The sequence below is a fragment of the Peromyscus californicus genome, unplaced genomic scaffold (genome assembly GCF_007827085.1).
Source record: "Peromyscus californicus insignis strain IS unplaced genomic scaffold, ASM782708v3 Scaffold_21__1_contigs__length_65335640, whole genome shotgun sequence".
In the NCBI taxonomy this organism is placed as follows: domain Eukaryota; kingdom Metazoa; phylum Chordata; class Mammalia; order Rodentia; family Cricetidae; genus Peromyscus; species Peromyscus californicus.
Genome location: NW_026294514.1, coordinates 12,037,866 through 12,065,320, shown reverse-complemented (window position 1 = coordinate 12,065,320; position 27,455 = coordinate 12,037,866). Strand labels below are relative to the sequence as shown.

The 27,455-nt window shown below is 45.1% G+C and overlaps 1 protein-coding gene across 1 annotated transcript in view; it reads right to left on the bottom strand.

Annotated features, from left to right (window-relative positions):
- Nucleotides 1-27,455, bottom strand: part of LOC128117542 (aldehyde oxidase 4) — a 66,742-nt gene that overhangs the window by 18,419 nt on the left and 20,868 nt on the right. Inside the window, exons 8-24 of the mRNA XM_052749508.1 lie at nucleotides 25,709-25,792; nucleotides 24,922-25,002; nucleotides 23,035-23,179; nucleotides 22,664-22,756; nucleotides 20,120-20,271; nucleotides 18,241-18,334; nucleotides 16,663-16,772; nucleotides 14,378-14,562; nucleotides 12,452-12,614; nucleotides 9,598-9,690; nucleotides 8,768-8,937; nucleotides 8,150-8,264; nucleotides 7,166-7,288; nucleotides 6,235-6,331; nucleotides 3,997-4,121; nucleotides 1,277-1,410; nucleotides 60-147 (exon numbers count right to left, since the gene is read on the bottom strand). Coding sequence (XP_052605468.1) covers nucleotides 60-147; nucleotides 1,277-1,410; nucleotides 3,997-4,121; nucleotides 6,235-6,331; nucleotides 7,166-7,288; nucleotides 8,150-8,264; nucleotides 8,768-8,937; nucleotides 9,598-9,690; nucleotides 12,452-12,614; nucleotides 14,378-14,562; nucleotides 16,663-16,772; nucleotides 18,241-18,334; nucleotides 20,120-20,271; nucleotides 22,664-22,756; nucleotides 23,035-23,179; nucleotides 24,922-25,002; nucleotides 25,709-25,792 — 2,052 coding nt within the window. The remainder of the gene's footprint in view (nucleotides 1-59; nucleotides 148-1,276; nucleotides 1,411-3,996; nucleotides 4,122-6,234; nucleotides 6,332-7,165; nucleotides 7,289-8,149; nucleotides 8,265-8,767; nucleotides 8,938-9,597; nucleotides 9,691-12,451; nucleotides 12,615-14,377; nucleotides 14,563-16,662; nucleotides 16,773-18,240; nucleotides 18,335-20,119; nucleotides 20,272-22,663; nucleotides 22,757-23,034; nucleotides 23,180-24,921; nucleotides 25,003-25,708; nucleotides 25,793-27,455) is intronic.

The following is a 27,455-nucleotide window of genomic DNA, read 5'->3' as shown; positions in this document are numbered from 1 at the left end:
AGACACGGTCGTTAATGCGGGTTGATTGGCAGTTTGCTGACCTTCCAGATCTCACTCACTTTGTATTTTCCCAGGAGTGGGTGGCGGCCAGCAGTTATCAGCATGTCATCACTACGCTCTAGGATGAAGCGGATTGGGCGGCCAGTCCTGCGGGAAGTGACTCAGTTAAAAAGCTGCATTCTCCATAAAGCTGTAGAAGCATAAGATGGGGGGAGTCTTGAAGTAATTAGGTCAGTGGTTTTAATGGATAGTAACATGCCTCAGATGACATTTTGGAAGTAGTCAGGGCATTGAAATTAAAATAATTATTCTGGTTTAGTCAACTGAATATTTACATATCATGATGATACAATATTTGGTTACAAATTATTCCCATTTCCTTCCTTCCTTCCTTCTTTTTTTTTGGGTGGGGTGGTTCGAGACAGAGTTTCTCTGTGTAGTCCTGGCTGTCCTGGAACTTGCTTTGTAGACCAAGCTGGCCTCGAACTCACAGAGATCCACCTGGCTCTGCCTCCTGAGTGCTGGGATTAAAGGCGTACGCCACCAAGTCCAGTTTCCTTTTTATTTCTTGAGACAGGATTTTATTATGTAGCCCTGGCTGGCCTGGAAAAACTCAGAGATCTGTCTCTGCCTCTTGAGTTCTGGGATTAAATGGCCTGGCTCCTTTTCATGTTATGTGAATGAGTCCCATCATCATTCTGCAGTTATACGCATAAAAGATTTTGCTCTAAATTTCACTTTCAGACAGTAATAGGGGCATTAACATATTGCTGTGAGGGGATTGCTGGGGCTGAAAAGCGGGGCGTGACACTCTGTAGATGTCTGTTTCCCTATGTACAGACCCCTCCTGTAAAGTGTCCATTTGGGACTCTGGTTCCCAGCCCCTGCCAAGCTGCTGTGTTCACTTGAGGCAGGTTTTCTCCAGCTGGGGAGTACAAAGGAGCTAAGATTCTCACGGATCCTTCCTGGGTACCAGCAGCCTGTGAGTCAGCCTGGGTGGGTGCTATCTTAGTCAGCGTGGGTAGTTACAGGTTTCCCAGGCAGGCCTGCACCAGCACCTGCTCTTTCACCAGAGGGGCACAGGCGAAGGGACACTGACTGGCAGCAGCATGCAGCTGGCTTCAGGACAAGCTGTTGGAAGACCGGGGTTCTGACCTTCCAACCCACCGCCGAGTTGAGCTGAGATGCAGGCTGAGGCGGGAGGGGTGGGGTGTGGGGTTGGAAGGACTCACGCAGCTCAGACTGCTGACATCACAGCGGTCCCAGGACCCCTTACTTGTTGGCAGCCACAGCAGCGACAGCTCCCAGTAGAGCGGGCTTGGTCACTTTGCCTCCAAACGCTCCTCCAGTTCTTTTCATGTGGCAGGCAATTCTGCTCCTTGGAACCTTCAATGCTGCAGACACATATTCCTGCAAGAGAAAGGCCCCGAGCCACATAAGTGGCATTCCATGGTTTACCTTCTTGCCTGTGTGCTGTTCTGATGCACTAGTCCAACCAACACCTCCATTGATACAGTTGTACAACCACCATAGTCTAGTTTAGAAATTTCAGCATCCCCAAAGAAGCTGTGATCCGTCAGGCAGCAATTCCTTGTTTCCCATTAACTTCTCAGTCCTCTGCAGCCTGGAGTCTGTGTCCTAACTACAGACTTGTTGCACAGCAGAGCTATACGATGATATGTAGACTTTGTGACTGGTTTCTTTCACTTAGCGTAATGCTTTCAAGTGCTCTCTACCTGTAGTATGCATGAGTATACCTTGCTTTTTATGGCTGAATAATATTTCGCTGTATGGGAATATTATTATTTTTCTTTGTCAAGAGACTGCCGCACTGTGTTCCAAGGCAAATGTGCCGTGGAACAATCTTGGTACGCTGTAAATATGTATTATTCTCATTGTTAATAAAAAGCTGATTGGCCAATGGCTAGGCAGGGTTTTTGGGATGGAGGGAATGCTGGGAGGAAGAAGGGCAGAGTCTGAGGAGTCAAGAGGAAATGCCATGAGACTCAGAGTGAGCAGGATGGGAAGTACATACATGAGGTAAAAGAGGCTCAGGGCAGCACGTAGATGAATAGAAATGGGTTAATTTAATTTATTAGAGTTAGCTAAAAACAAGCCTAAGCCATTTGCCGAGCATTCGTAATTAATAATGTCTCCGTGTGGTTATTTAGGAGAGGCTGCCAGGACACAGAAAAACCTCGCCTACACAAATATGCTATTTTTTTTCCCATGTCCATTGACAATTTACGGAGGTTCCAATTTCTCTGCATTCTTACAAACACTTGTCATCTTTCTTTTTTCTTTTCTTTCTTTTTTTTTTTTTTTTTTGGTTTTTCGAGACAGAGTTTCTCCATGTCTCTGTGTAGCTTTGTGCCTTTTCTGGAACCCACTCTGTAGCCCAGGCGAGCTTCGAACTCACAGAGATCCACCTGGCTCTGCCTCCCAAGTGCTGAGATTAAAGGCGTGCACCACCATGGCTTGGCTTCTTTCTTTTTTTTTGAATCATAGCCATCCTAGTGGTTTTAACTTGGTTTCCCTGATGGCTGCTGCTGATGGACATCTTATGCTTACTAGTCATTTACATATTTTCTTTGGACACTGTACACTTGGATCCTCTCCTGGAATGGTTTTGTTGCTGCCTGGACTATGGCAGCCCGTGGGTGCCTGATGCGTAGGGCATGCCTGCTGCTGTGGAACTGACTGGTATTGGTGATAGATGACATTGGTGATCTTGGCCTTTGTGGCCTCTGTGCTCCCACCAGGAACATCAGAGGTGACCTTGATCACCCCAATTTACAATTTTCAACTTACAAGAAGGGATATTGATACCTAGAAACCGTCAAGAGCTCACCCAGTTGCTTGAGGGTAAAGCTGCCTCTGTCTGCTTCAAAGCTTGAAACTGTGATGTCAGAGGCAATGACATTAGCTTTCCCTTTTGCCTTGAATGGAAGCTGCTAGCTTCCTTCTCCCACAGAGCCACCTCTTCAGGACACTGGGATGCCAGCTCCTCTGTACTCTACCAGAGAATCCTCAGCTTTGTGCCCCAGCAACACTTCTCATGATTCTTTTCTTTGATGGAAACTTTAAAGTAGCCCCTTGTGCTCGGCACCATTCTGGGGTCAAGGACTCCGTTTTGAGAAGAGGACACCAGAGGGTTTTCTTTATTCCCCTGTTATATCCATTGCTTGGGTCTTAACTACTATCAACAGGACTAGAGTTTAGCCGCTGCTTATCGAGGCAGCTGAAAAGGTCTTGAGAATGCAACTGCTTTACTCATGATCTGAACCACGTTCCATGGAGACATTCGCATAAGACAGAGATACAAATGGACCACACAGGGAAGGTACAGTACGACCCCTGTAGATGTAACCAACCGTCTTATTAAATAAGAAACACAGAGCCGATTCAGAGAAGAAAGCCAAGAGGTCAGAGCTAAGAGCCTTACCCTTCCTGCTTCAGCCAAGAGAGTTCTCCGAAAAGGGACCTACTTCCTGTGTGTATATCTTTATATAGTCTAGCTGTCCTGCCATCTCATTGGTTGTAAACCCAAACACGTGACTGCCTCATCACTGCCTGTATGTATAGCCCAGCAGGTCCTTTATGGTATTGAGATTAAAGGCGTGTGTCTCCAATGTTGGCTGTATCCTTGAACACACAGAGATCTACCTAGCTCTGTCTACCAAGTGCTGGGATTAAAGGCGTGCGCCACCACCACCACGCTCTTGCTATGGCTCTAATAGCTCTGACCCCAAGGCAACTTTATTTATTAACAACCCCCTAGGCTTGACTTCCCTGGGATTTTCACCCTGTTGATTGTTCTACGCGGAAAGATGGGTCTTGTCTTATACCTTGGCATGTCACAAGATTTCCTGGTTACTTTTAAAGGTGTCTGCCCCATCTTTATTATGCTAGACTTCAGCCAGTGTCCAGTATGTAGGGAGTTTAAGGACAGGGTGGAGGGCTCTTATCACAGGGTCTCTGGAGCGCCCCTGTTACCTGCACGTGGGTCGGAAACTGTGTTCCCACGTGTAACACCATCTCTTTGTCTTCCGTTTGTGGGAGAGCCAGGATGGACTGCGTCTCCATGTAAAAGTGTTCCTGGCCTTCCACGTGGACCTCACCTGAAAGGCAAACACACAGCACAGTGTCTAGGCACAGGTTTCAGTGTGCGAGCTCCTTGGGTGTTTTGTTTGTCGGCAGTGGCTTGTGTTAGGAGACTGGAGAGACGGTTCAGTGGTTAGGATGCTGGCTGTCCTCCCAAAGGACCCCGGTTCGATTCCCAGCACTCACATGGTGGCTCACAGCCCTCTCTAAATCCAGTCCCAAGGGATCCTATTTCCTCTTCTGGTTTCCTTGAGCAACAGGCACACACGTGGTGCTTAGACATATATGTAGGTAAAACACATGCACATAAATGAAATGAAGAAGGAAAAAAAAAAGTGATTTGTACTAGCTTGTGGAGCTGGGCTTCATATCATTTGGCTGAAAGACCTTTGTGAACCCTGCCTGTGCCCGGCTGGTTGAGTGGCCCTGGGTTATTCACTTTGCCTCGCTAGGCCTTGGTTTCCATCTGTTCAGTGAGGAGGTCAGACCTGCTGTGTACTGAACTTGAGAACAGTCTGGCTACATATCCAGGCTCAGCTATCAACCTGGTAGGTGCGTTTGTCCAAGTTGCTAATCCAATGTTCTCAGATGTAAAAATAAGTAAGCCAACACAACACAATAACAATAATAAGAGTGTCCACCTGAGTTAGGGGACATTAACTGGTGAGATAATGCCATATGCCTGAGTTAGGTGACATGGTGAGATAATGCCATATGCCTGAGTTAGGGGACATTAACAGGTGAGATAACGGCATATGCCTGAGCTAGGTTCAGCATATTTTATCATGCTGTGCACCACATTAGGAGAGGTATCTGTCCTCAGTGTGAATATTAGAACACAGTGTTCTTACTTTATAACTAACTGAGGGACCTCTGTGCTAAAATAAGTCAACTACACTGTCACGAGTCAAAGATCATTTAAAATTGTCTATCAGGTCCGTGGAGGGTGAGTCCTGCAATGCCCCTCTGAAGAAATACAAAATACAGCATGTGATTTCTCGTATGCAGAATTCAGATTTAACACCAACACACACACACACACACACACACACACACACACACACACACACACACACGCACACCAGGAAGGGAACTATTTGTGGGGAGGGAGGAAGGCAGAGAGGAGGGAAGAATGGATGTAAGAGTCGTGGGTGGTGATGAATAAGAGCATAAGCAAAGTACAGTGAGACAGGGGGATGAAACATTGTAATACAATCCATTATTTTAAATGCTAACTAAAAAATCAATTCAGAATTCTCTTTCTTGTCTAAAAAAAAAAAAAAAAAAAAAAAAAAGCTCTCTTCCCCGAGTTCACTTCCAGAGTGCACGTGCTGAATCTAACCTAAATTTAAACATACATTTTGTTGACTCTTTCTCCCACAGGAGTTTTATTCCTGCGCACATACGGGGTGAGAATGGGGCACTCATAGAAATGAAAACCTCAGGAGGTGGTCAGGCCGGGAGGCTTATTTGCCATTTTAACGAGTGGAAACAGATATTTGGAGAAGTCTATAAATACACAGAAAGAGTTCTGAGCGTTTAGGAGTGGTAAAATATGGGGAGAAAATATATGGGGGAAACTAACGGCAGAGAAGGTTTATCTTAGTGAGGTAAGGAAGCTGTGCGGACTCCTCCCAGGGCTTCGCGCCTGTGATGCTCAGAGTCTAGAGTTGTCTTGCATTCTGCCCTTCCTGGTACAAGAGAGGAGAGAGGACCCCTGGGCAGAGGGAACCTTATGCCCTTCTTTTAGATAGACAGAGAAAATGTAACTTTCTTCTGTGTCTATTTTTTTCTCAGTTGCCTTCAGTTAAAAATAATCCCTGTACTAGCATAGCATATTTTAAACATTTTATTTAGTTGTTATTATGTTTGTGTGTGTGTGTGTGTGTGTGTGTGTGTGTGTGTGTGTGTGTGTGGTTTCTGGGCACTGGAAGTATTGTATATTTTGATGCGTGTAGTATTCACGCAGCTTTGTACACATGCAAAATTCATCGAGTTAGGAACGTTTTGTCATTCTAAGTTCTGTTTAACAAGCGCCTTATGATGGAGAGTTTCAGTTTTTCTCAAGACAGACGAGCATCTGGCTTCAGAAGCTGCCTCCTCTTTCTGGCTACTGATGGCAATACGTACCTTCAATGATTTGATCCACATGCTTGAAGGCAGAGTCTACATTTCCTTGTTCAATTTTTCTCTCAGGAGAAAGAAAAGAGTTGTGTTCTAGAGCTTGCTGCAGTGGAAAATCAAACCAAAATATATATTTTTTAATTCTAATAAGTTATTTGTCCCTATCTGAATCCCACCTTCTGCTCTGTCAGATCTTTACACACTAAGACAATTGGAGCCTGGCATGGAGTTGAGCTAGCAGAAACTGATTTAGATGTGTTTGTGGGCTTTGGCGATGTGTTGCTAACGGTTCCCAAGAGGAGCTGAGGGTAGTACAAGGGTATGTAAACATGGCTCCACTTCCAGATCCCTGAATGACTGTCTGAGGTGGTGACTGTCACTAAGGTGTTAGCTCTGGGGCAAGGAGAGGATATGGTGGAGTCAAGAGGGGTCAAGAAGAGGGCAGATAAAGCCTGGAATGTTCTGGAATGGCCTGGAACTGATGGCTTGAATTGGATCCTGAATCATTTTAAGTCAATGGTACTTCATAAGTGAAGGGCCAAAGTGAGAACGAGGCCAGGTTGGCTGGGATGTGGGTTCTTTACGAGGAAATACTGTGACTGAGGATGGGGCTGGAAAGAGAGAATGAAAAGAGAGGAAAGAGCTTAAGGGACAGTTAAAGTGTAATTAATAGGTAAAGATGAACTTGACAGCTGTTAGCAAGACCAGCGGCTAGTCCAAGGATGTGGATCCCTGCTGAAGTGCTGCTGAGAAGAGGGATTCAGACAGGATGCCCTGACTTGAGGCACAGATAGATTACTGGAGACTACTCTAAACCTACGGGTCACACCGGCGAAAGTATACTTGAAGCATAAATTATTTTATCCCATGACCCTCTGGTTGAACTCTGTTCAAAGTGTGCCTCCCTGGTTACTCCTGGGGATGGGCAGAGTCCTACCTCTATTGTGATAATCGCTGGTTCTATGTCATCATAAGCAATCCTCACATGTTTAGCTGCTTCTTTTGCGTGGGCATAGGTGTCCGCAGCCACAGCGCAGACGATCTGACCCACGCAAATGACCTGCAGAAAAGCCACGTGTCGTTAGTTAGAACAGACTCAGGAGCTGGGGGTGTGTCTCAGTCGGTACAGTGCTTGCCTAGTGTGCACGGAGCCCTGGGCTAGCTCTTCAGCACCACATAAACTAGATATATGGAGCACATTATGGCTACATAATGAGTTCAAGGCCAGCCTAGGATACATGACATCCTGTCTCAAAACAAAGGCAAAAAATAAAACAGTTTTCCAAAAGGAATTACTGCTTTCACATAAGGGAGACCATTTTCTTTCCTTCCTTCCTTCCTTCTTTCTCTCTCTCTTTCTCTTTTTCTCTCTCTCTTCTTTTCTTTTTCTTTTTTTTTTTTGAGTCAAGTTTTATCTGGCTGGCCTTGAACTCAGGGATCCACCTATCTCTGCCTCCTGAGCGCTGGGATGAAAGGTGTGCACCACCACACCTGGCTTAGGAAGACCATTTTCTATTCATGAGAATCAGTTTCAAACAGTGGCTTGAATGGGACGGATCAAAGTTGCGCATGCGCAGAACTTAGTCACTGGAGTTTAATGATTTGCCCTCTGTCGTTTCTGCCCGCGCTGCTCATTGTTCCCACAGCACACAGAGTGACCCAGTCACCCTGCCATTCTTCTTCCTTTTAATGTCTTATGCTTCCCATTGCTTAGGTGACTTTCCCAACAGTTAGAAACCTTCCTTGAGAGGACGTAAGGCTTTTTGTCAGAATCTCAAGGTGAGTCATCTCAGAGGGAGTGGGAGAGTGACCGAGGTCACCCCAGGTTCTAGCGAACGAAGGTGCGGATGTTGTAGCCACAACCACTGATTTTGACATTGGAGCAGGGTGTTAGATAACAAACCACACACAGATCACACACCTCAATCTGTGCAAAGAAAATCTCTCCACTGTGGTTATTATCTCCCGGAACATCCTCGGCTGTAATCACATCAACCACACCTGGACATGCCCTGGCTTCTGACACATCGAGTGATCTGGGAGGAGAAACATGAAGAGGACAATAAGGTTGTAGAGGAAAGCTCACAGTCCAGTACAAAAGATTCCTCAGACAGGGAAATCTGGGATTGAGTATCACAACTAAATCATGGAGTAACAGTCTATGCTGGAAAATATTGGCAGGTGTTCTAACTTTAGGCCATAGGTTCACTTATAACCATGCTTTAAAAATGGCCAATTCTCAGCCGGGCGGTGGTGGCGCACGCCTTTAATCCCAGCACTCGGGAGGCAGAGCCAGGCGGATCTCTGTGAGTTCGAGGCCAGCCTGGTCTACAAAGCGAGTTCCAGGAAAGGCGCAAAGCTACACAGAGAAACCCTGTCTCGAAAAACCAAAAAAAAAAAAAAAAAAAAAAAATGGCCAATTCTCACCCAGAAAAGATGATTATCCTAAGTTGACTTAAATATGTAATAAGTTCTCAATTTGAATGTGAAATGGTGGGCGCATTTCACTAGCAGATGGCATCACTGTGCGTTTCCTTACGTGATCTTTGCATGGGCCCTGGTACTGGTGACTACGGCAAGGAAGAGTTCTTGGTCAACGGGAGGCATGTCATCAACAAATATAGCTTCCCCTGTGGTGTGTTTAATGGCCGACTGGTGCATGACTGGGTGTCCAACTGGGTCTTGCTGGGGTTGGTTGGGATCCACACACTGTCAGGAAACAAGGTAAGATATTGGACACCAGACCTGACCATTGGGTCTGCTGTGCTTGGCTTACTTACAATCCAGAATAACTAACTATAGGTGACTGGATACCCAAGTCAGCAAATGGAGGTTAGTAAATATGTCTCGGGTTGTGATACATTCTGGTTGTGATACCCTTTGGCAAAGAAGACATCATTCATGTCCTCAGGATTCTTCAGTCTAACTAAGGAATTAGAACACACACACAAATACACATCAAACTAATATGTTCTGCTTCAGCTTGCAATAAAACATAATTTGCACACCTGATAAAGGGTAATAAAAATAGCCAAGTTCCTGGGAGATTTGGGGCAATTGTAGTAAAGCAAGGAAGGGCTTGGAACGGCATTTAATGTTGAGTAAGAATTTAAAGGAAGGTCAGAGATCTAAAAAGTGAAGGATAAATTTTAGGTAACAAGTCTGAAAAAAGTAGAGAAGGAAGATTCAGACTAATTCCTCGAGCAGCCCTGAGGAAACTGTGCAAATTGTATACGTTTGACCACATGTGACATTGGCTGGCTTTTAAAGACTATGTATTTACTCATAATGAAGTTATTCAAAAGAGAGGCACATGTATATAATGCATGTCTTGTCCAAATGCATAGATAAAACAAAGCCCTTGCCCACCTGGAACATCTGGATTCCTTTGGGTGTTTCTATGGGGAAGTCATCTAGAGCACTCACGAACTTTCCTGGGATGTCAGGAAACTTCTGGGGATCCTGAAAAACATCACTTGGCATTTACTTTTACAACCTGAGCTCCTGACTTGAGAAACAAGTGAAGAGACAGAAGGAGCCAGGCTCATGAGGCGGTTCAGCAGGTAAGGGTGTTTGCCATTAAACCTGGTAATCTGAGTTTGATCCCTGGATCCTACAAGATAGAAAGACACTACTGAAAGCTGTCCTTTGACCTACACACACACACACACACACACACACACACACACACATACACACACACACACACACACACACACACACACACACACACAAACACACACACACACACATAAATAATAGAATTTTCCAATCTGATGCTTAAGATCTTAGCTTGGCTAAGAGGACCCAGAACTTCAAGTTCCCTGAGCAAGTAGAGGAACTACTGTGTCCATTTATTTGGTGCCTGTCCTGAATCTCCGCTCTGTAAACCAGGCTGGCCTTAAACTCACAAAGATCCACCTGCCTCTGCCTCCTGAGTGCTGGGATTAAAGGTGTGGGCCACCACACCTGTTTTTTTTAAACCTTACAGATTTTTTTGTGTGTATTTTGTAGCTTTTTTATTTAATTTTTTTTCATTCTACATACCAACTCTTGTTTCCCCTCCCTCCCCTTCTCCCGCTCCACCCTACCTCCCCTCATCCCACCCCAATCCCCTCCTCATAGAGAGTAAGGCCTCCCTTGGGAAGTCAACACAGGCTGGCATATCAAACTGAGGCAGGACCAAGCCCCTCCCCCTGCATCACTGCTGAGTAAGGCATTGCACCATGGGAATGGGCTCTAAAAAGCCAGTTCATGTACCTGGGATAAGTCCTGGTCTCATTGCCAGGGGACCCACAAACAATCAAGCCATGCAACTGTCACCCACATTCAGAGGGCCTAGTGTGGACCCATGGAGGCTCCCCAGTTGTCAGTCTGGAATCTGTGAGCCTCCCCCTTTGTGTATATATTATGGCTTCCAGTTTGGGGTTTTTAATGGGATTCCTGGGTGTGGGAACATATGTGTCTTCACATCACATCTATATGTGTTTCTTTTTTCCTTATTGGCTCTTTTTCTTGTTTGGTTGTTTTCTCATATTCTGATTTGTTTTTGACTTATTGTATTTTATTTTAATATAATTCTAATTACCTGTTTGTTTTCTAACTGGAGACAGAAAGAGTGTGGATCTAGATAGGAGGGGATGGTGGGGAGGGATTGGAAGGAGTAGGGAGAGGGAGGGGAATATAATCAGAAAATATTGTAAAAAAATTCTAGCCGGGTGGTGGTGGCGCACGCCTTTAATCCCAGCACTCAGGAGGCAGAGGCAGGCGGATCTCTGTGAGTTCGAGGCCAGCCTGGTCTCCAAAGCGAGTACCAGGAAAGGCGCAAAGCTACACAGAGAAACCCTGTCTCGAAAAACCAAAAAAAAAAAAAAAAAAAAAAAAAAAAAAAAAAAAAAAAAAATTCTATTTTCAGTAAAAGAAAAAAGATATCCTTTTCTACACTGACAAGTGTCACACCTGCCAAGACACTGTGATAAAGAAGAATATTTTAAAGCATGAATACAAAAGAACAGTTTAGGGAATGTAAGTGAAAAAGATGGGTTAGGAACATGTATGCACGGTATGTTTTCAACTTTGCAAAAATTATAAAATACTCATGTAAATATAAGCAAATAATTGTATATATCATAAAGTGCTAATGGTAGTTAGGGTAGGCTTATTATGGCTTATTTTTGAAATTTTGTTTCTATAATGATAGCATTCATATGCAATACGTAAGAGAATATAATGGCTGGGCGTTAGTTCAGTGGTGGTGTGCTTACATATTCAAGGCCCTGGGTTGTGTAATGATATGTAATATATGAAAGAAAAAGATTTAGCCGATTATATATTATGTATCTGATATCTATATGCTGAATGAGTTAAGCAATACATAAGAGAATATATAAGGCTATGTCATAGAATACAAGGATGATGCTGTGGATACAAAATGTTAACAGAAAGGACTGGCTGAACCAACAGAGCAAAGCTCTCAGTCATAAGAGAAACACGGAGGTGCTCATCTGTCTGCTGACACGTATCAAAGGGACACCCTATAGGTGTGTGGTAAATTCTAAGCAGCTACTGTGTGCATTGTTTTAAAGTAAGCTGGGTAGTAATAAATAAGGCAGGTGAACAATTCTAATGCTGAACCACCTTCGAAGATATGTCTAAAAACACAGAATGAATTGGGTAATGTGAAGTCCATCCGTGGACATGCCAAGTAACTGTTACATCACGATATTGTTAAAAAAATATTTAATAACATTGAAAAAAAGTGAAATAACCAAACTATCCTAAACAGTTACACACACACACACACACACACACACACACACACACACACACACACACACACCCATAATGAAAGGTTTAGAAGGACACACGCTAAAATATTTACAGAGATTGAATATGGGTGATAGTATTGCAGGTAATTTTCCCATTTTGGGTCTGTTAAGTATTAAAATATCATTTTTCTTACTTCAACGAGAACATCTTTTTTTAAAGAGGAAAAGATGCAGTTTGCTTACTGATGGCTTTTCCTCGTCGTTGGTCAGTCTCATACGGCACCTTAGCGTTTATCCTGATAGCATGGCCGCTCCCTTCTCACACCCGGACTGAGGGGAGAAGGACCGAGGAGCCGCAGGGCCCCACCCCTGGCCCACTCATGGCATGTTCTCAGCAGCAGGGAATGTTCCTTGTGCACAGACCCAGGCGCCCTGGGGCCGGAGAAGCCCTTTACCATTTTGTTCAGCCATCGGCGCACTTTGAGGTAGAATTTGAAGAGCAAGCTGATGATGAGGGTCCGTCGGTACTCCACCATGCCGCCCTCAGCCGCTGGTGGGATGCGGATCTCCTCCAGAACCCACCGGCAGGCGTCACCCAGCATCTGGTCGTCCCATTGCCTGAGGACAGAAGATGAACATTTCACCCAGGAGCTAAGGATGTTTCTGAGGTTTGTGATCGCTCCACGGATGACGTCACCAGGACTGGACCAGTTGCTGGGAGCGCAGCCTCTCAGCGAGCAAAGCTGGCAGTCCTCTGTCTTCTGCAAAGGCCCTTCCACTTTCTACTGGGGACTGAAGCAGCAAGAGCACCTTGCCAGTGCCATGCTCTTGGACGGCAGTCACCAGACCAACGGTTCTCAACCTGTGGGTCACGACCCGTGGATAGATAGTGCAACGACCCTTTCACAGGGGCCACCGAAGGCCATCGGAGGACACAGCTATTGACATTATGATTCATAACAGCAGCAAAATTACAGTTATGAAGAAGCGAAGAAAATAATTCCATGGTTGGGGATCACCTCAACATGAGGAACTGTATTAAAGGGTCGCAGCATTAGGAAGGTTGAGAACCACTGCTTGAAACCTGGAGGCCAAAATAAAACCCTTCTCTTTATAAATTACTCAGTCTCCGGTGTTTTGTTAGAGTAACAGAGTGTTGCAGCTAGCAGGCAGACACCAAACTACTAGGGCAAGGAAAAATGGGGTGCAACTCTGGCTATCTTTTAAGTCCAAACAAAATGCCCTTAAGATAAGCCGCTTAGCTTTCTTCCCTCCCCTCCCCTCCCCTCCCCTCCCCTCCCCTCCCCTCCCCTCCCCTCCCCTCCCCTCCCCTCCCCTCCTTCCTATTTTGAGGCAGGATCTTTCGCAGCCAAGACTGATTGACTGCAGAGTGCCATTCCCCTGTCCTGCCTCCTGAATGCTCTTCCACACCAGGTCCCTTAAGCTTTCTTCAGCATCAGATCTAACAGCTGTCAGGTGTTTCTTTCCAAGTCTTCCTTTGTTCTCTTTTTAAACTTCATAAGCCGATAGTATGGATTTGTTTAGGTTAAAAAAATTCGACCTTGCTAAAATCACAGGTTTCTGAAATCTGGAGTCTGCTGTATGTCTCTGCGGGGAAGCCTGGCACACAAACACAGTGAACCACAGAGAAGGACTGACTATCTCACAAATGGCCAGTTTCCATGGTCGTCTTGGGAGTGAGGGTTTAATTCAGTATCTGAGGAAAACCATGTTAAATCCCGCTTACCGGGAATGAGCATAAATGGGTAAGTAAAAGTGATTTCAAAAATACTAATTGGAAGAAATTAAAAACAGAAACAACAAAAAACCTTCCTAGATGCTGAGCCTTGAGGAGCATGCCAGGAACAGGGCTCTTCGACCTTTCCAAGGCTCCATCTTCTTGATGTACATAAACACACTTTTTCATCTTCAGGATTCAGTGTTGGAGATGTTTGCTTATTTTACAGGTTAATTACTTAAAAATAATATCTACTCAAGCACTATAATTTTTGCAATAATTGTACAAAAATCTGTGATAATAGAAGAATATGTACTTTGAAGGAGCGGGTTTTTGAGTGGCTTTCTTAAGATTTTCTTCAGAGTTTAAATATTCCAGATGAATATATATTATATATTATCTTTACATAAAATTTTTTTGTACAAATATAAAATATTTATATCAATATTTTTATAAAATATAAAGTATATAAAAAGATATATATTCATAAAATCTCAAAAAGATTTATAAAAAACGTATTTATATAAAAATAAAAATATATACGCTTATAAAATCTTAGAAAGATTTCCACAAGTATAGCTTTAAAGAAAACTATTCACCCAGAAAGAACTGTGCATGGTGTCCCAGGCGGGCTGTGACTTACCTCCCAATGAGCTGCTTGCAGGTTTTCCTTGCAGAGACCACAGTGGGGGCAACACTCCCAAAGAACATCTGAAGATCCTTGATTGTGTCTGTACCTTGTTCAAACTCCACACTCATACCAGCATTGACAATGGCGAAGGCATTTTCCTGACGCTGGGCCAGACGGAGTCCTGCCACAAAGTGCCACTAGAGACAGAAAAACACTCAGAACGGTTAATGCGTGCCACACAGCAACTACTCTGATAGCTTGTGGTGTGTGTGTGTGTGTGTGTGTGTGTGTGTGTGTGTGTAGGTGTTTGTATGAATGTGCACAAGTATGTGAAGGTCGGGGCCAGGGGTCAACATCAAAAGTCTTCTTCAGTTTTCTCCGTCTTACTTTTTTGGAGACAGGATCTCTCACTGACCCAGGGGCTCACCAGTTAGCCAGGATATCTGCCCAGTGAGCTTCCAGGATCTGCCCTGTCTCTGTGTGCCACCATCCAACCCCGCAGATCTGGGGTCACAGACACAGACATATACCATCACATCTGCAATTTTTTTTAAAATGTGGGTGTTGGGACTTGAACTTAGATTCTTACGCTTGCCACCACAGACACTCTACCCACCGAGTCATGTCCCCTGCCCTTTCGATGGGTATTTCCAGCAAATGGTGGATCACACGGACAGTGACTGATGGTAGTTTCCGTGAGTATTGCCCTGTGTGTTTCATTTAGAGCAATGTTTAATCCTCAACAACTCTGCTCATTTCCAATTCTGAGGACACACGCTCGTCACTTGTGCAAGGTCACAGTAAGTGGTTGCTGGCCTGGGGTTCAGATTCTGCTTAAGCTCCAGGCTCTCAGCTTTTCACGGCATCACCCGAGGCCACGAGGAAGTGACTCACGGGTTTGGGTCTTATTTACTCTAAGAAGGTATTGGGGTGGATCAGACTGTGTTTGAGGCTGCCAAGTGTGCCGAGGGCCAGAGAGGGAGACGATATACCTCAGATCAGCTGCCACAGTATCACTTGTTTCTGTCTCTATTTGCTTTCTATAGAAGTTTCATTTGAATCCAATCCCTTTGTTAAAGGAAAAAGTCCCCAAAGTTGCATGCAGGTCTACACCTGCCACTCTAGGTAGACTCCCACTAGCGACTTGGAACACTAGCCCTGATGCCTGGACACCTCTTCATGTGGGAGGTGTCTCGAGGCTGCAGGGAAAGTCAATCATACCCGGGGAGCCTGGCCGGCACAAAGCATGTGTGTACGGAAAGCTCTGGGAGAGGCATGGGGGACACAAAAATCGTCTGTGCCATGCTGTTCGGTGGGGGCTCTCCTGTCCCTTCCTACTGTCTCCACACTCGACTGTCTCCTTTCGGATCCTTCAAGCCTTAGTCCTCTCACAGGCCATCTATGGCGTCTTTGTGCTGGATCGCCGCCTCTTTCATACAAAATCACCCTGCTTTAAGCATTCGAAGGTGGCCATCTGCTAAAACAGCTGCACACTCCCTGCTGCTCCGTGTTAGTCTCAAGGCCCCCTGATGCTGTGGCTGGTCTGGTTCGCCAACCCCCTTCTTAGTCCGCCTGCCTGCAAGTGTACCCTCCTCCCCACAGATCTGGAGCCTCCGACAGGCCGTGTGGGGTGCCTGCTGTTGTTTCCTGTCGTGTGTCCGTCCGTCCATTCTTCCGTCCGTCATTGCGTACCCGTCTCCCCACCCCAGCTCCCTTACGACGACTTCCAGCCCAGAGCTCCTCCGGTTCTTGGTCCATTCATTTCCCATCCTTGGTGATTCAGGCCTTTCTTACTAGGCTTAGGGAGCTTGAAGGAAGGAACCCTAGACCTTAGAAACTCTTGTACTGTCTTCCAGGCTCAGCACTGTGTGACAGAGTGGTAGGAACTTAGTACATAAATGATTTCATGTAAACTACCTAGTTCATAGCTATTGGTGATTGGCAAATAACTTCATAACACATTTTCAGTTCATTAGAAACTTCCATAGCTTATACTGACTATACATTTATATACTCCCAGCTAAGATGCATTTTCATCTATAACCAAGATTTCCACTCATGCAGAAGCTTCCGTGTTTTGCAAGGCCAGTGTCCCTTTAGGCACATCCCCGAAAAGTCATAATGTGGCCGTTCTGTGGAAACAACTGAAATGGTCATCTGGGACTCGATCCCTCACCGTGTGTTAGTGGCCCCCAGACTCTCTCAGAGGCAGTCATCAGCCACAGAGAGGCCCATTCCGTTTGGATGCGCAAGGCAAGAGGGGGTGTGTAGGTGGGTTGTGAGTACAGGAAGCTCACCTGGGTAGTGTAAGGGATGGAAACAGACACCACCACCTCCTCTGGCTTCAAATTGGCCTCAGGTAACTCCTCAAGGAAAGCGCCGTTTAAAGAAATCTGCCGTTCCCCTTCTGTTAGAGAGAATGATCCAGATTAAGACACATTTCTCAAACAGGGGACTACCCAGTAAGCACCTGTAATGTCTGGCGGAATGAACTGGTGTGGCCGGGAGCCAGAGTCCAGGGACTGAGATCTAGCCCTGAACCTGGGCTGCCTGAAGCAAGTCATGGAAACTTCAGGGCCCAGGCTTCAGAATGACTGGTTTGAACCAGATGAACTGAAAGTCTTAGAACCCATTGCATGCCACTCACCAACACTGGACTTAAAGATCTTTAAAGGTATCAGGGAAACAACCTGTTACAATGTATAACATTTCACAAATGAGAAGAGAAAGGTCCAGAGAAATTAAATTACTTTTCCAAACTGGCACAGTGGAGTGTGTGTGTGTGTGTGTTCTTTTTTTGAGTGTGTTCATGTGGGTGTGGGTGCACTTGTCTGTGTGAGTATGCTTGTACACGAGTGTGTCAGCCAGATGTCAACCTTGGATGCTGTCCCTCGGGTTCTGTCTACCTTGACTTCTTTGGAAACAGGGTCTGTCACTTGGCCTTGAATGTGACAGTTAGGGAGGCTGACTGCCCAGGGATCTGCTTACCCTCTCCAGCTTCTGGGATGACAAGAAGCCAACCCCCTCTGCAAACTCCCCGCTCCCTCCCCCCGCCCCCCCCCCCACGTCAGCAAGCACTTTTCTATTGAGTTTCCTTTTCAGCCCCATCTTCTTTTCTTTGATTAAAATCATAAGCACATACACTTTTTCTGAGATGCTTACCATCATTTGAATCACAGTCTTAAAACTATAATTTTAATTTAAGGGAAGATATTTTTACAATAGTAAGTAGCACTGTGAATAGCATCAACTTGCTTTTATTCCCTTAAGTTTAGATTATTTTTCCTCTACAAAGCTCATATGTGAATAAAAAGAGAAGTAATGGGTAGTACATATAAAAACTGATTTCTTTTCAGAACTAGGGAAAGAAATATGTCATAAACTTTAAAGCCGCCGAGAAACCTCTTCCTCTTTATCTTTTTCACTTATTGATTTATCAATTGTATGTGTATGTACTACGGCCCTTGCATGGAGGTCAGAGGGCAACCTACAGAGCTCTGGTTTTCTCCTTCGACCTTGTGGGTCCCGGGGATCAAGCTCAGGTGGCCCAGGTTTGGCAGCAAGTGCCTACCTAACCCACCACGCTATTACACCAGCCCTGATCCTTTCCTTGAACTTCTTTGATGTTATAACTTGGGCTGTTTATAAACGGGTCAAATGTTTAAGAAAAGTAGCAGAAACATTAATCCAGTCTCTAAGTACAGAACAGCTGGGAGACAGAGAGACAACCACAGCTTCTGCCTCAGGTGTGAGGAGATGTCTAAGGTTCAGGGGGCATCAAGAAAGATGTTCTCGAGTCCCTGTTTCGTAATCGACAGCAGGATCTATGTACTAATGGTAGTATAAAATCAAATTCCCAAAGGTTTTCCTCTTACCTTTAGATATCACATTGATGGTAGCATTTCCAGCTGCTAAAATGGGGTTGAGGTCAGAAAAGTTAGGCCGGCTCACCACGTGCCCTCCTAAAGTCTGATAAAAAGAGGGCATCGAAAAAAGCTTCATTCAGTTATTTGACAAGTAAGGAATCGTGTACACAGAGATATTGTATAAATTTTTAATTTCCCCCTTTGCTCTGCAGAAAGACGTGGGAGCGTTTGGAAGCAGCTAAACAATCCAGACACCATGTTGTGCTCAACTCTCACTCTTGACCCACCCAAATACCACAGCCGAGAAAGCACCTGCGTGCAGTGAAATAGTTTCTTGGAGGAACGGTCCTAACACAAATTTGTGTTTGTTCAAAAGCCTTCCTGGATATGCACGCTCATTCATGAGGCTGAGTAAGAGAAGCAGATGGAGATCTAGGGAGTGATGCCAGCAGGTTAGGGGAAAAGTGGGTGTGACACACACCCAGAGGAAGAGTGTCCCATATAGGGAAGGTGGAGAGCCTGCAACCCCATTAACAGACCTGGAGAATGGTGCGTTTACATTCAGGATGGCTGCCATGCTGCCCAGAAACCCAGTGCTTCTCTGTGGCCTGAAAGTCTGCTTAGGAGAGGCTTGAACAGGGGCTGCTGTGGATATTGCTCTGTATAAATAAAATGCTGATTGGCCAGTAGCCAGGCAGGAAGTATAGGTGGGACAAGCAGAGAAGAGAATTCTGGGAAGAGGAAGGCTGAGTCAGGAGACGTTGCCAACCACCGCCATGAGTACCAACAGGTAAGATACTGGTAAGCCATGAGCCATGTGGCAAGGTATAGATTTATAGAAATGGATTGATTTAAGATATAAGAACAGCTAGCAAGAAGCCTGATCCATTAGACCAAACAGTTTAAATAATATAAGTGTCTGTGTGTTTGTTTTATAAGTGGGCTGTCGGACTGCCGGGGCTTGGTGGGACCCGGAGAAAAAAACCTCCAGCTACTAGGGGTCTTTAAGGGACTGATGGGAACAAGTTCATTGAGAGGAGCAAAGTCCTTCAGAAAATGGACATAAAATACAGGTTTAAGAATATGCAGGAGCTTTGTGGATCAACAGAAGACCAGAGAGAGTCATGAGAAATCTGTATCGCTGGCCCTCCCACCCCACCCCTGCTCCACCCCCACCCCTGCCCCCTCGTCCTGATGTCTTGCTCATGCATGCGATGGGGAGTGAGTTGAGCCAATTACCATGAAATCTTAAGTAATGGAAAAACCCCAGTAAGTGAGACTTCTAGACAGCTGGGGGTCGGAGGGTGTATGCACGGTCACACGTCAGAAATGGACATCAGAGCAAAGGTCTAAGAGGAGGAGCAATCAGAAGAGCATCTGGGAAGGCGGGATAAGACATGCTTCATAGATGGCTGGACAGGACCCTAGACACAGTCCCATTTGGCTGGACTTCAATTTCCAAACTCAAGTGGCTGCAGTTTAAGGAGTCCAAATGACTTGCCTAGGAAAACTGGGGCAAGAATTTGTGCTTCTTCTGACTCTATATCATGATTTGTTATATCACTTTACACACACACACACACATGTGATACCTATCATTTGGGGCACACACACACACACACACACATTTGTGACATCTGTCATTTGGGGCACACACATACCACACACACATATACACACATTTGTGATACCTGTCATTTGGGGCACATACACCACACCACACACACACATACACACACACACACACACACACACACACACACACACACACATGTGATACCTGTCACTTGGGGCACACACATACTTGTGATACCTGTCATTTGGGGCACACACATACCACACATACACACACACTGTGGCTTAGTTTGTAGAACAATAGAGAACGTACAGCCATATTCCTAATCTGGGGCCCTGCAAGTGTCCTCAGATGATTCAGGAGGGCGTGGTAGGTCTTGGTTTTCTCCTTTGGTTGCTCTGAAACCAGAAAATCCAAGGCATCTTTCAACTGTGCCAGGCTGTATGCTGCCCCTACTGTTGCCCCTGAAAGCAAGAGAAAGAACGTACATGTACAGAGAGCCTGCATGCACTCTTCTAAATAGGTCAGCTCTTCGTATGTTTAGTTGGGATGACAACCAGCAATGATAATTAGGGATACTTCTGGCGATTTGCTTCATTGAGATGGTCAGCATTAAAGTCTACTTGACTGGATGGAGGAAAAGCTGGGAAATGAGTAAAGGTACCTCCGCATGTGTCTGAGGGCGTTTCGAGAGAGATTAACTAGCAGAGACTTCCCTCAGCCTGAGCCATGTTGTCTTCTAACACGGGAGCCCAGAATGAGAAAGAACACTAAACCATTAACAAGAGAACTGTTTGACGCTTTCTGCCTCCTGCCTGGGGACACAAGGTGACCAGCTGCCCCCAGGGCTCATTCTCATGAGTTCCCTGTCACACGACTGTGCCCTGGACCGGAGGTCCAGAACAAGCCCTCCCTCCCTCCTTCGCTTCCTGGTGGGTATTTGCCACAGCACTGAGACAAGAGACTAACCAAAAGGGAGAGCTGTCTCCCGCTGGGGCTCTTTCCCCGTCTGCTCCCCAGGTGCCATGATGCAGCTGCCCTGCTCAGCCGCACCCTTCCTGCCATGACCGAATGAAACTTTTGAAACATTATCCAACATAAATCTTTCCTCCTTCTGTTGACTTCCCACAGATATCTTGTCATAGTGATGAAAAACTAGTACAGTGCCTCTTCTCGGTCACAGACCGTCACGTTTGCCTTGGATTTCAGTACATGCTGACCACAGATAACCTAGATGCAGTACTTCATGTGCTTTCCCCGAGTAAAGGATCACATGTGGGAATTCTAAACCCTTCTTTTGAAGCAGTTTTGTTACACTATATCACTCTGACTGGTCTCAACCCCCTGGACACTAGACTATAACGTGCGCCAGTACGTTAGGACTTAAAAACTGTCTTTGAAGATCATTAAACTAGAAAATTGATTGGCAGAATTCCCACTCTCCATTTGCTCTCCTTCCACAGTCCTCTCTTCCCCTTGCCCCGCCCCCTTCCAAAAAGAGAGCAGGAGCGGATACCTGCTGGTAGCAGGCTAGTTTGATTTGCAGGTGTGCTAACAGGGCATGATTTCAGTAGTGTTGTCTTTCCAGGGCTAATAGAATCCACGAGGGAGTGACTAAAAAAAAAAAAATCTCAGTATGCATCCAGCACCAATTAACCTACTGCACATAAAAAATCATGCATTTTATTTGGGGTGTTAAAGTTTTGTGGAGGGATGATTAGGGAAACGGCGCTTACTGCTCCTGGGAGGGAGGGCAATGAAGAAAAGTTGGAGCAACAGATGTAGTTCTATGAGTGCTGCTTTCCATCTCTACGTCCTCACTGCACCCTAGCCAGTGACATGCCCGCATAGTCTCCCCTATCCATCTTTTCCTGTATCCGTATCCACTGGTACAGACATTCCAATAGTTGGGAAAAAAATGAACTGACTTAAGAATGACACGTTGGAGGGAGAGCAAGAATTACCCAGTTGGTTTCTTTGTCACGCTCACATTTTTAACTAGTTAAGGTATTTTTAGCTCCCATCATCTAATATTATCTATTCAAATACATTGTTTGGGTATTGGTGGTGGGATGACTCAGAGAGTCTTGTTTGTGCATTATCAGCAAAAAGAAGCCAAGCTCTAGGCCTGACTTGGGAGTCTGGGGAGATTATTTAGGTCCTTTGATTCTGAATCTTCCATAGGACATTGGAGACTCCAAGGTATGAGCTAGGTCTGTCTCCTAGGGTTGTCCTAAAAAATCAAAGAGACAGGACATGTGAACACACCTGGCAACTTGTTAAAAGGAAGAAAGAAAGAAAGAAAGAAAGAAAGAAAGAAAGAAAGAAAGAAAGAAAGAAAGAAAGAAAGAAAGAAAAAGAAAGAGAGAGAGAAAGAAAAAGAAAAAAAGAAAGAAAAGAAAGAAAGAAAGAGAGAGAGAGAGAAAGAAAGAAAGAAAGAAAGAAAGAAAGTTGCTCATAGTTGCATTTTAAATCTTGTGGCTAAGATTGTGTCTGTGTCCGTGTCCCTGTGTGTGTGCGCGCGCGCGTGTGTGCGCGCGCACACACAAGGGTACACGTGTGTGAGATGAGCCTCAAGAAAGAAAATGTCCTAAGGGCTGATTGGACCAGTCTTCCCGTACCTGGCCAAGCTCTTCAGCTCTTGGTCATCTTCTTGCTGTCATGGCTTTGATCACCATGTGATGCTCAGGGACACAGTCGAGTGAGACATCCTGAAGATGCTTATAGTGAACGCATAGTACACACCCAGTTGCTTTGAATGAATGAGCGAAGTCAGGGCTTCTGGGAGGTGTCACTGACTGCCATCAGAGCCCCACCGAGCCAAGGCTGATGCCTTACTTGAACCAAGATGCTTACCTTTGTCTGTGCTTTCCACAAAGTTCAGTTCTGGAAGCCCAAGTGGGGATATAAAAACTGGATGGAATTCGCCTTTAAATTTAATACTGGGTCCTTAAGGAGAAAAACAGGAAGCAGTTAGGAAGAGAACGATGGGTTACTGGTATGACAGAGTAAAACTATCACGTATACAACTTACTTGCAAAAGAAAAAAAAAAAAGAAATAATTCTAAAGGACCCAAGTCCCATGAGTAGAAATGAGCTGGGTTTATAGAGAGCTGGGGGGTGGGAGTGAGGGTGTGGGGGTGTGTGGGGAGATGTGTGTGTGTGTGGTGGGGTGGGGGAGCTTTGGTTACCTGATCTGAAGGAAAACACATGCAAATAACACATACCCACTGTGGTGTTCCCCATGACAAGTGGGGCTTTGGGGTAGCTGGCTTTGAGTTCCAGAAGGTCTTTCAAGGTCACAGGCATGAACCAGGTGGTCCTCACCCCTTGGAATGTCAGCCTCCTCTTATGTGGATCTTCGGCCATTCTCTGCAGAAAAGCAAAGTCACTGTACTTTCTGGGTATCCATGTGGTCCACGGGTCATTTTAGCTTTCTCAGGGATCAGCAAGGGGTGGACTAAACTACCAGATCGATGAGCCCATCTCCTGCTAGGTGTCCACAGGGACAGTGTTTATACTTGTGAAGTGACTGTCTGAAGAGACACACGGGGCAGTGCAAGTGCCTTAATCTCTTCTAGTTCCATCCCACTGTTGGAGAATTAGAATTTCCACAGGAAACAGCCCCTGAGGAAGAACTGGGTTCTCACGAGACTTCCCGCATGGCCCTGCCAACTCGGCTCACCCCCAGATTGATGTGTGACACGTCCTGGCAACATATAAATGGTACCATTGCCACAGGCGAGGTGGTGAGAGGCTGAGAATGTTTCCCCCTCAGTTCTGGGGGAAACTGTAGGTGAATCCGTTTCCTGGCGGCTGCCTCCCAGCTCTTCAGTAAAGCGGTGAGCAGTGGACTGGAGAGAGTGTTAACTGTCCTCAGAGACGCACCTTCGGGCTCAAACACTGACTACAGGAAACATTGTTACCCAACACTATTCCCTTAAAAATTTAAAAATCACTTATTATTTGTCTGTCTATTTGTGTGTGTGTGTGTGTGTGTGTGTGTGTGTGTGTGTGTGTGTGTGTGTGTGTGTGTTGTGTCTATGTGTGTGTGTATTGTGTGTTATGTGTGTGTATAAGGAAATTTTTTTTCACAACCTTGCTTATATCTATCTAGTATATACCTACCTATATTTAGGCAAACAACTTTAAAATAATGACTCACAGAGGACACAGATGGCTGCCCCCCCATACTTCTTGGTCTGTGTGGAGGGGCACAATCAACCAGGGGTGCCCTGTCCAGGGTTCTTGGTTTTTCTTTTAAATTTTTATTTATTTATATTTATTTATTTTTGGTGGTGAGGTTGGCAAGGGCAGAGGGCAGACTTGAGGGGATGAGAAGGTAAGTGGGATTGGAATGTAGGATGTGAGGTCCACAAAGGATTAACACAAGTTAAAAAAAAGAAGAAAAACAACAACCTCCCCTTGACATGCCACAAGCCAACCCAATATAGACAATCTCTTCACTGAAACTCTTTTCCCAGGTGATACTAGGTCAAGTCAAGTTGCCAATTAAAGCTAATCATTCCATGATCCATCAGAAAAAAAAATACTGACACATAGCCAAGGTGTCCAAGTTCTCAGGCCCTGAGGGGTACAAGGCACTGGGTTCTGAGAAGCCACGGGAATTCTCTGTCTCCTACCATGCTTTCTCCAGGCCACAGTTGTAGAACAGAGTCCAGACATACCACAATGTGAACATTCTTTTCTTTTCCTTTTTTTCTTTACTAGACTGAACCAATGGTTAACTGTAAGAACAGTCCAATTCCATTGTCCTAAGTATCTTTTTATTGTCACTTTACTGTTTTATAAATCGGCTTTAAGATACCTGTGAGTACCTGTATGGCCTTCCATGACTCATCTACACTCTGACCTCAGCATCTTCAGGTGAAAGGGATTTAGCCAATGGGACTCTGAGGTCCTGGCAGCTCCACTCTTTCTTGAGCTCTGATTTGATTACCTATTGAAAGGACTGAACAAGTCCCAAAAAAGGACTCCATCACGGTGGACATACTCCCATCTTCTTAATAGCTAGAGCTTTGTGGTTCTATAGTGTAGTACAGAAAGGCATGTGCCACATCGTATTATGAAACCACAAAAGCAGAGCAACTTACGATCAGTTCAGGAGGGAATATAGGTTCCTGGGATGGATCCAGGGGCTGGAACTCATCTTCATCATACAGTTTGGTACACATCTCAACAAAACACAACACAACACCAATGGAATGTCAGAGTTACCACAACACAACACCAACGCAACATCAGAGTTACCGAGAGACACACAGCAACATTCAAGGGTGGCATTCCTCCTGACACCCCAATACGAAGCAAGATATTGGAGTCACAGGACCCCCTCATGCAGACTTCTCCTTCCAGGACTGAGGGGTGGTGTCCTTAGCACGTGGACAAGACTCTGGACTTCCCAGCTGTCAGAGCTGAGCATTAGATGTCTGTATTGGGTCTCCTGTATTATTCTATTTTTATGAGCACAAAGGTGCCTGAGGTGGTTAATATTGATTATCAACTCAACAGGCTCTAGAATCTACCAGAAGACAAACCTCCAACCATGTCTGTGAGGGAGAGTCTAGACCGGGTTAACTGGGTGGAAAGACCTCTGCCGAATGTGAGTGGCACTGTCCCATGGGCCTGGACTGAATGGAAGGGAGAGAACTGAGTACAGCACCCATCTGTCTGCGTGGATGCAGTGTGACCAGGCATCTTCTGTTCCTGGCGCCATGCCGTCCCTCCATGGTGCCCTGCTCTCTCCAATTGAGACTTTTAGTGACATGAATGTTACTTATTTTTGCCTTGTAATGGCTGACAAGAATAGATAGATACATTTGGATTTTTGTTAACATTTTTTGAGTCAATCCAATTGGAGTGGGAAAATCAGATACTTACTTTTTCCTCTCTGCTCACAAAAGACCTTTCATCTGGATCCATGCAGCATTTTCCAGATCCTTTCATTTGGCAAACAGTAGCTCCCTTGGGAAGTAATGCAATTTAAGTCAGCTTCGTGGTCAGGTCTCTGAACACGCTGCCTGAGGTCCCCATATCTATAACTCCACCAAACGGACCTGTGGACTCCTCACTTCTGGTTTTGGCTGAATGGAAGGAGACCCCTGCAGGATTCATGTCTCATCAAGCTACTGATTCTCCTGCTCCCAGTAAAACAGGTAACAAGACCTGGGAATGGCAGGCACAGGCTTGTAGTCCCAGTACTTGGGAAGTAGAGGCAGGAGGATTAGGAGCTCAAGGCCATCTTTAGATAAGTTGGAGGCAAGCCTGGGCTCTATGAAACCCTGTCTCACAAACAAACAAATCAAACAAATCAAAACAAATAAACAAAAACAAGAAAAGGGGCTGGAATCCATGTGGCTCAGCAGGTAAGCTGATGTGTAAGTGCCTTGGTAAGATGCCTCACGTCACGGACAACAATAAAAATGCTTTAAACCTCTACATGAGTTCGGGAGGTTAGGTAACAAGCTCGCCCACTACTGAACGATTAGAGAAAAATAAAGGAGATGTGCAACTGTGCTCCCAGTGGGGACCTACAAACTGTCACTCTGGACTCAGGGGAAGAAGACACATGGGATTGGAGTCCATGGGATCAGTCACCAGGGCTTACCACAGGAAGTGAGAAACATGGAGGGCACTTATACTATGGTGGTTAACCCAAGTATTGAGGCCATCATGAATTATTTGAAGGATTCAAATTGCTAATCATTTAATTATAATTTTCAGGGTATTTCATGTGGAACCAAAAGATAAACTTTTGGGCCTGAATTTGTCAGTTGCTGTGACCATCAGTTCCTTTTCCTCCTCCTTGTCCGCCTGTTCCTCTTCCTCCTTTTCTAGTTTTTCTAATGCCCCAGTGAGAGAAGGCCTCACACTATAGCCCGGGCTGACCCGGAAGTGATTTAATTTAGAGGTTGGGTGGCCTTGGACTTCTGGCAGGTCTCCTGCCTTAGCTTCCCAAGCACTGGGATAACAAGTGTGTACCACAATGCCCAGTTTCACTTATTATTGCCATCTTTTGTGTAAACAGTGCCAAGGGCATGTGGCAATTTGGAGGCAATAGATGTCATATTTAAAATCGTCTAGTTCCTGGTTTAGCATGTACTGGCCAGGCTGGGCTTGTTAAACTGGAATAATAAAGCCCATCTCAAACAGTTTTGTTACACTTAATGATGGGAAAATCCCACATTTGCCTGACACACAAACCTGCTGTGAAACTTATAGTTGGTATTTTGAACTCCAAGGCCATTTCTATAGAATTAATTAGGGCTTTGGATACTGTAAACTATGCATAGTAAAGGAACTAATTCTTTGTATTTTTGTTTACATCTTTACATAGATTTTTATCTACAAAGAAGACCATATAGTTTTAGGCTGGACAATGTGAAGAAGGTGGTGTTTCTGTAGGTCAAATGGTAAAACATTGGTCACTATTATGACTTACCATAAATAGTATCTTAGGAATTAAAATGAAATAGCCTGTAGTTTGTAAAACTTCCTGAAAATTTTTAGTAGTAGCATAAAAATATAAGTTTCTAAGGTTGTTTTAATTTTTTAAAAAAGATTTATTTATTTATTATGTATACAGTGTTCTGCCTGCATGTATGCCTGCAGGCCAGAAGAGGGCACC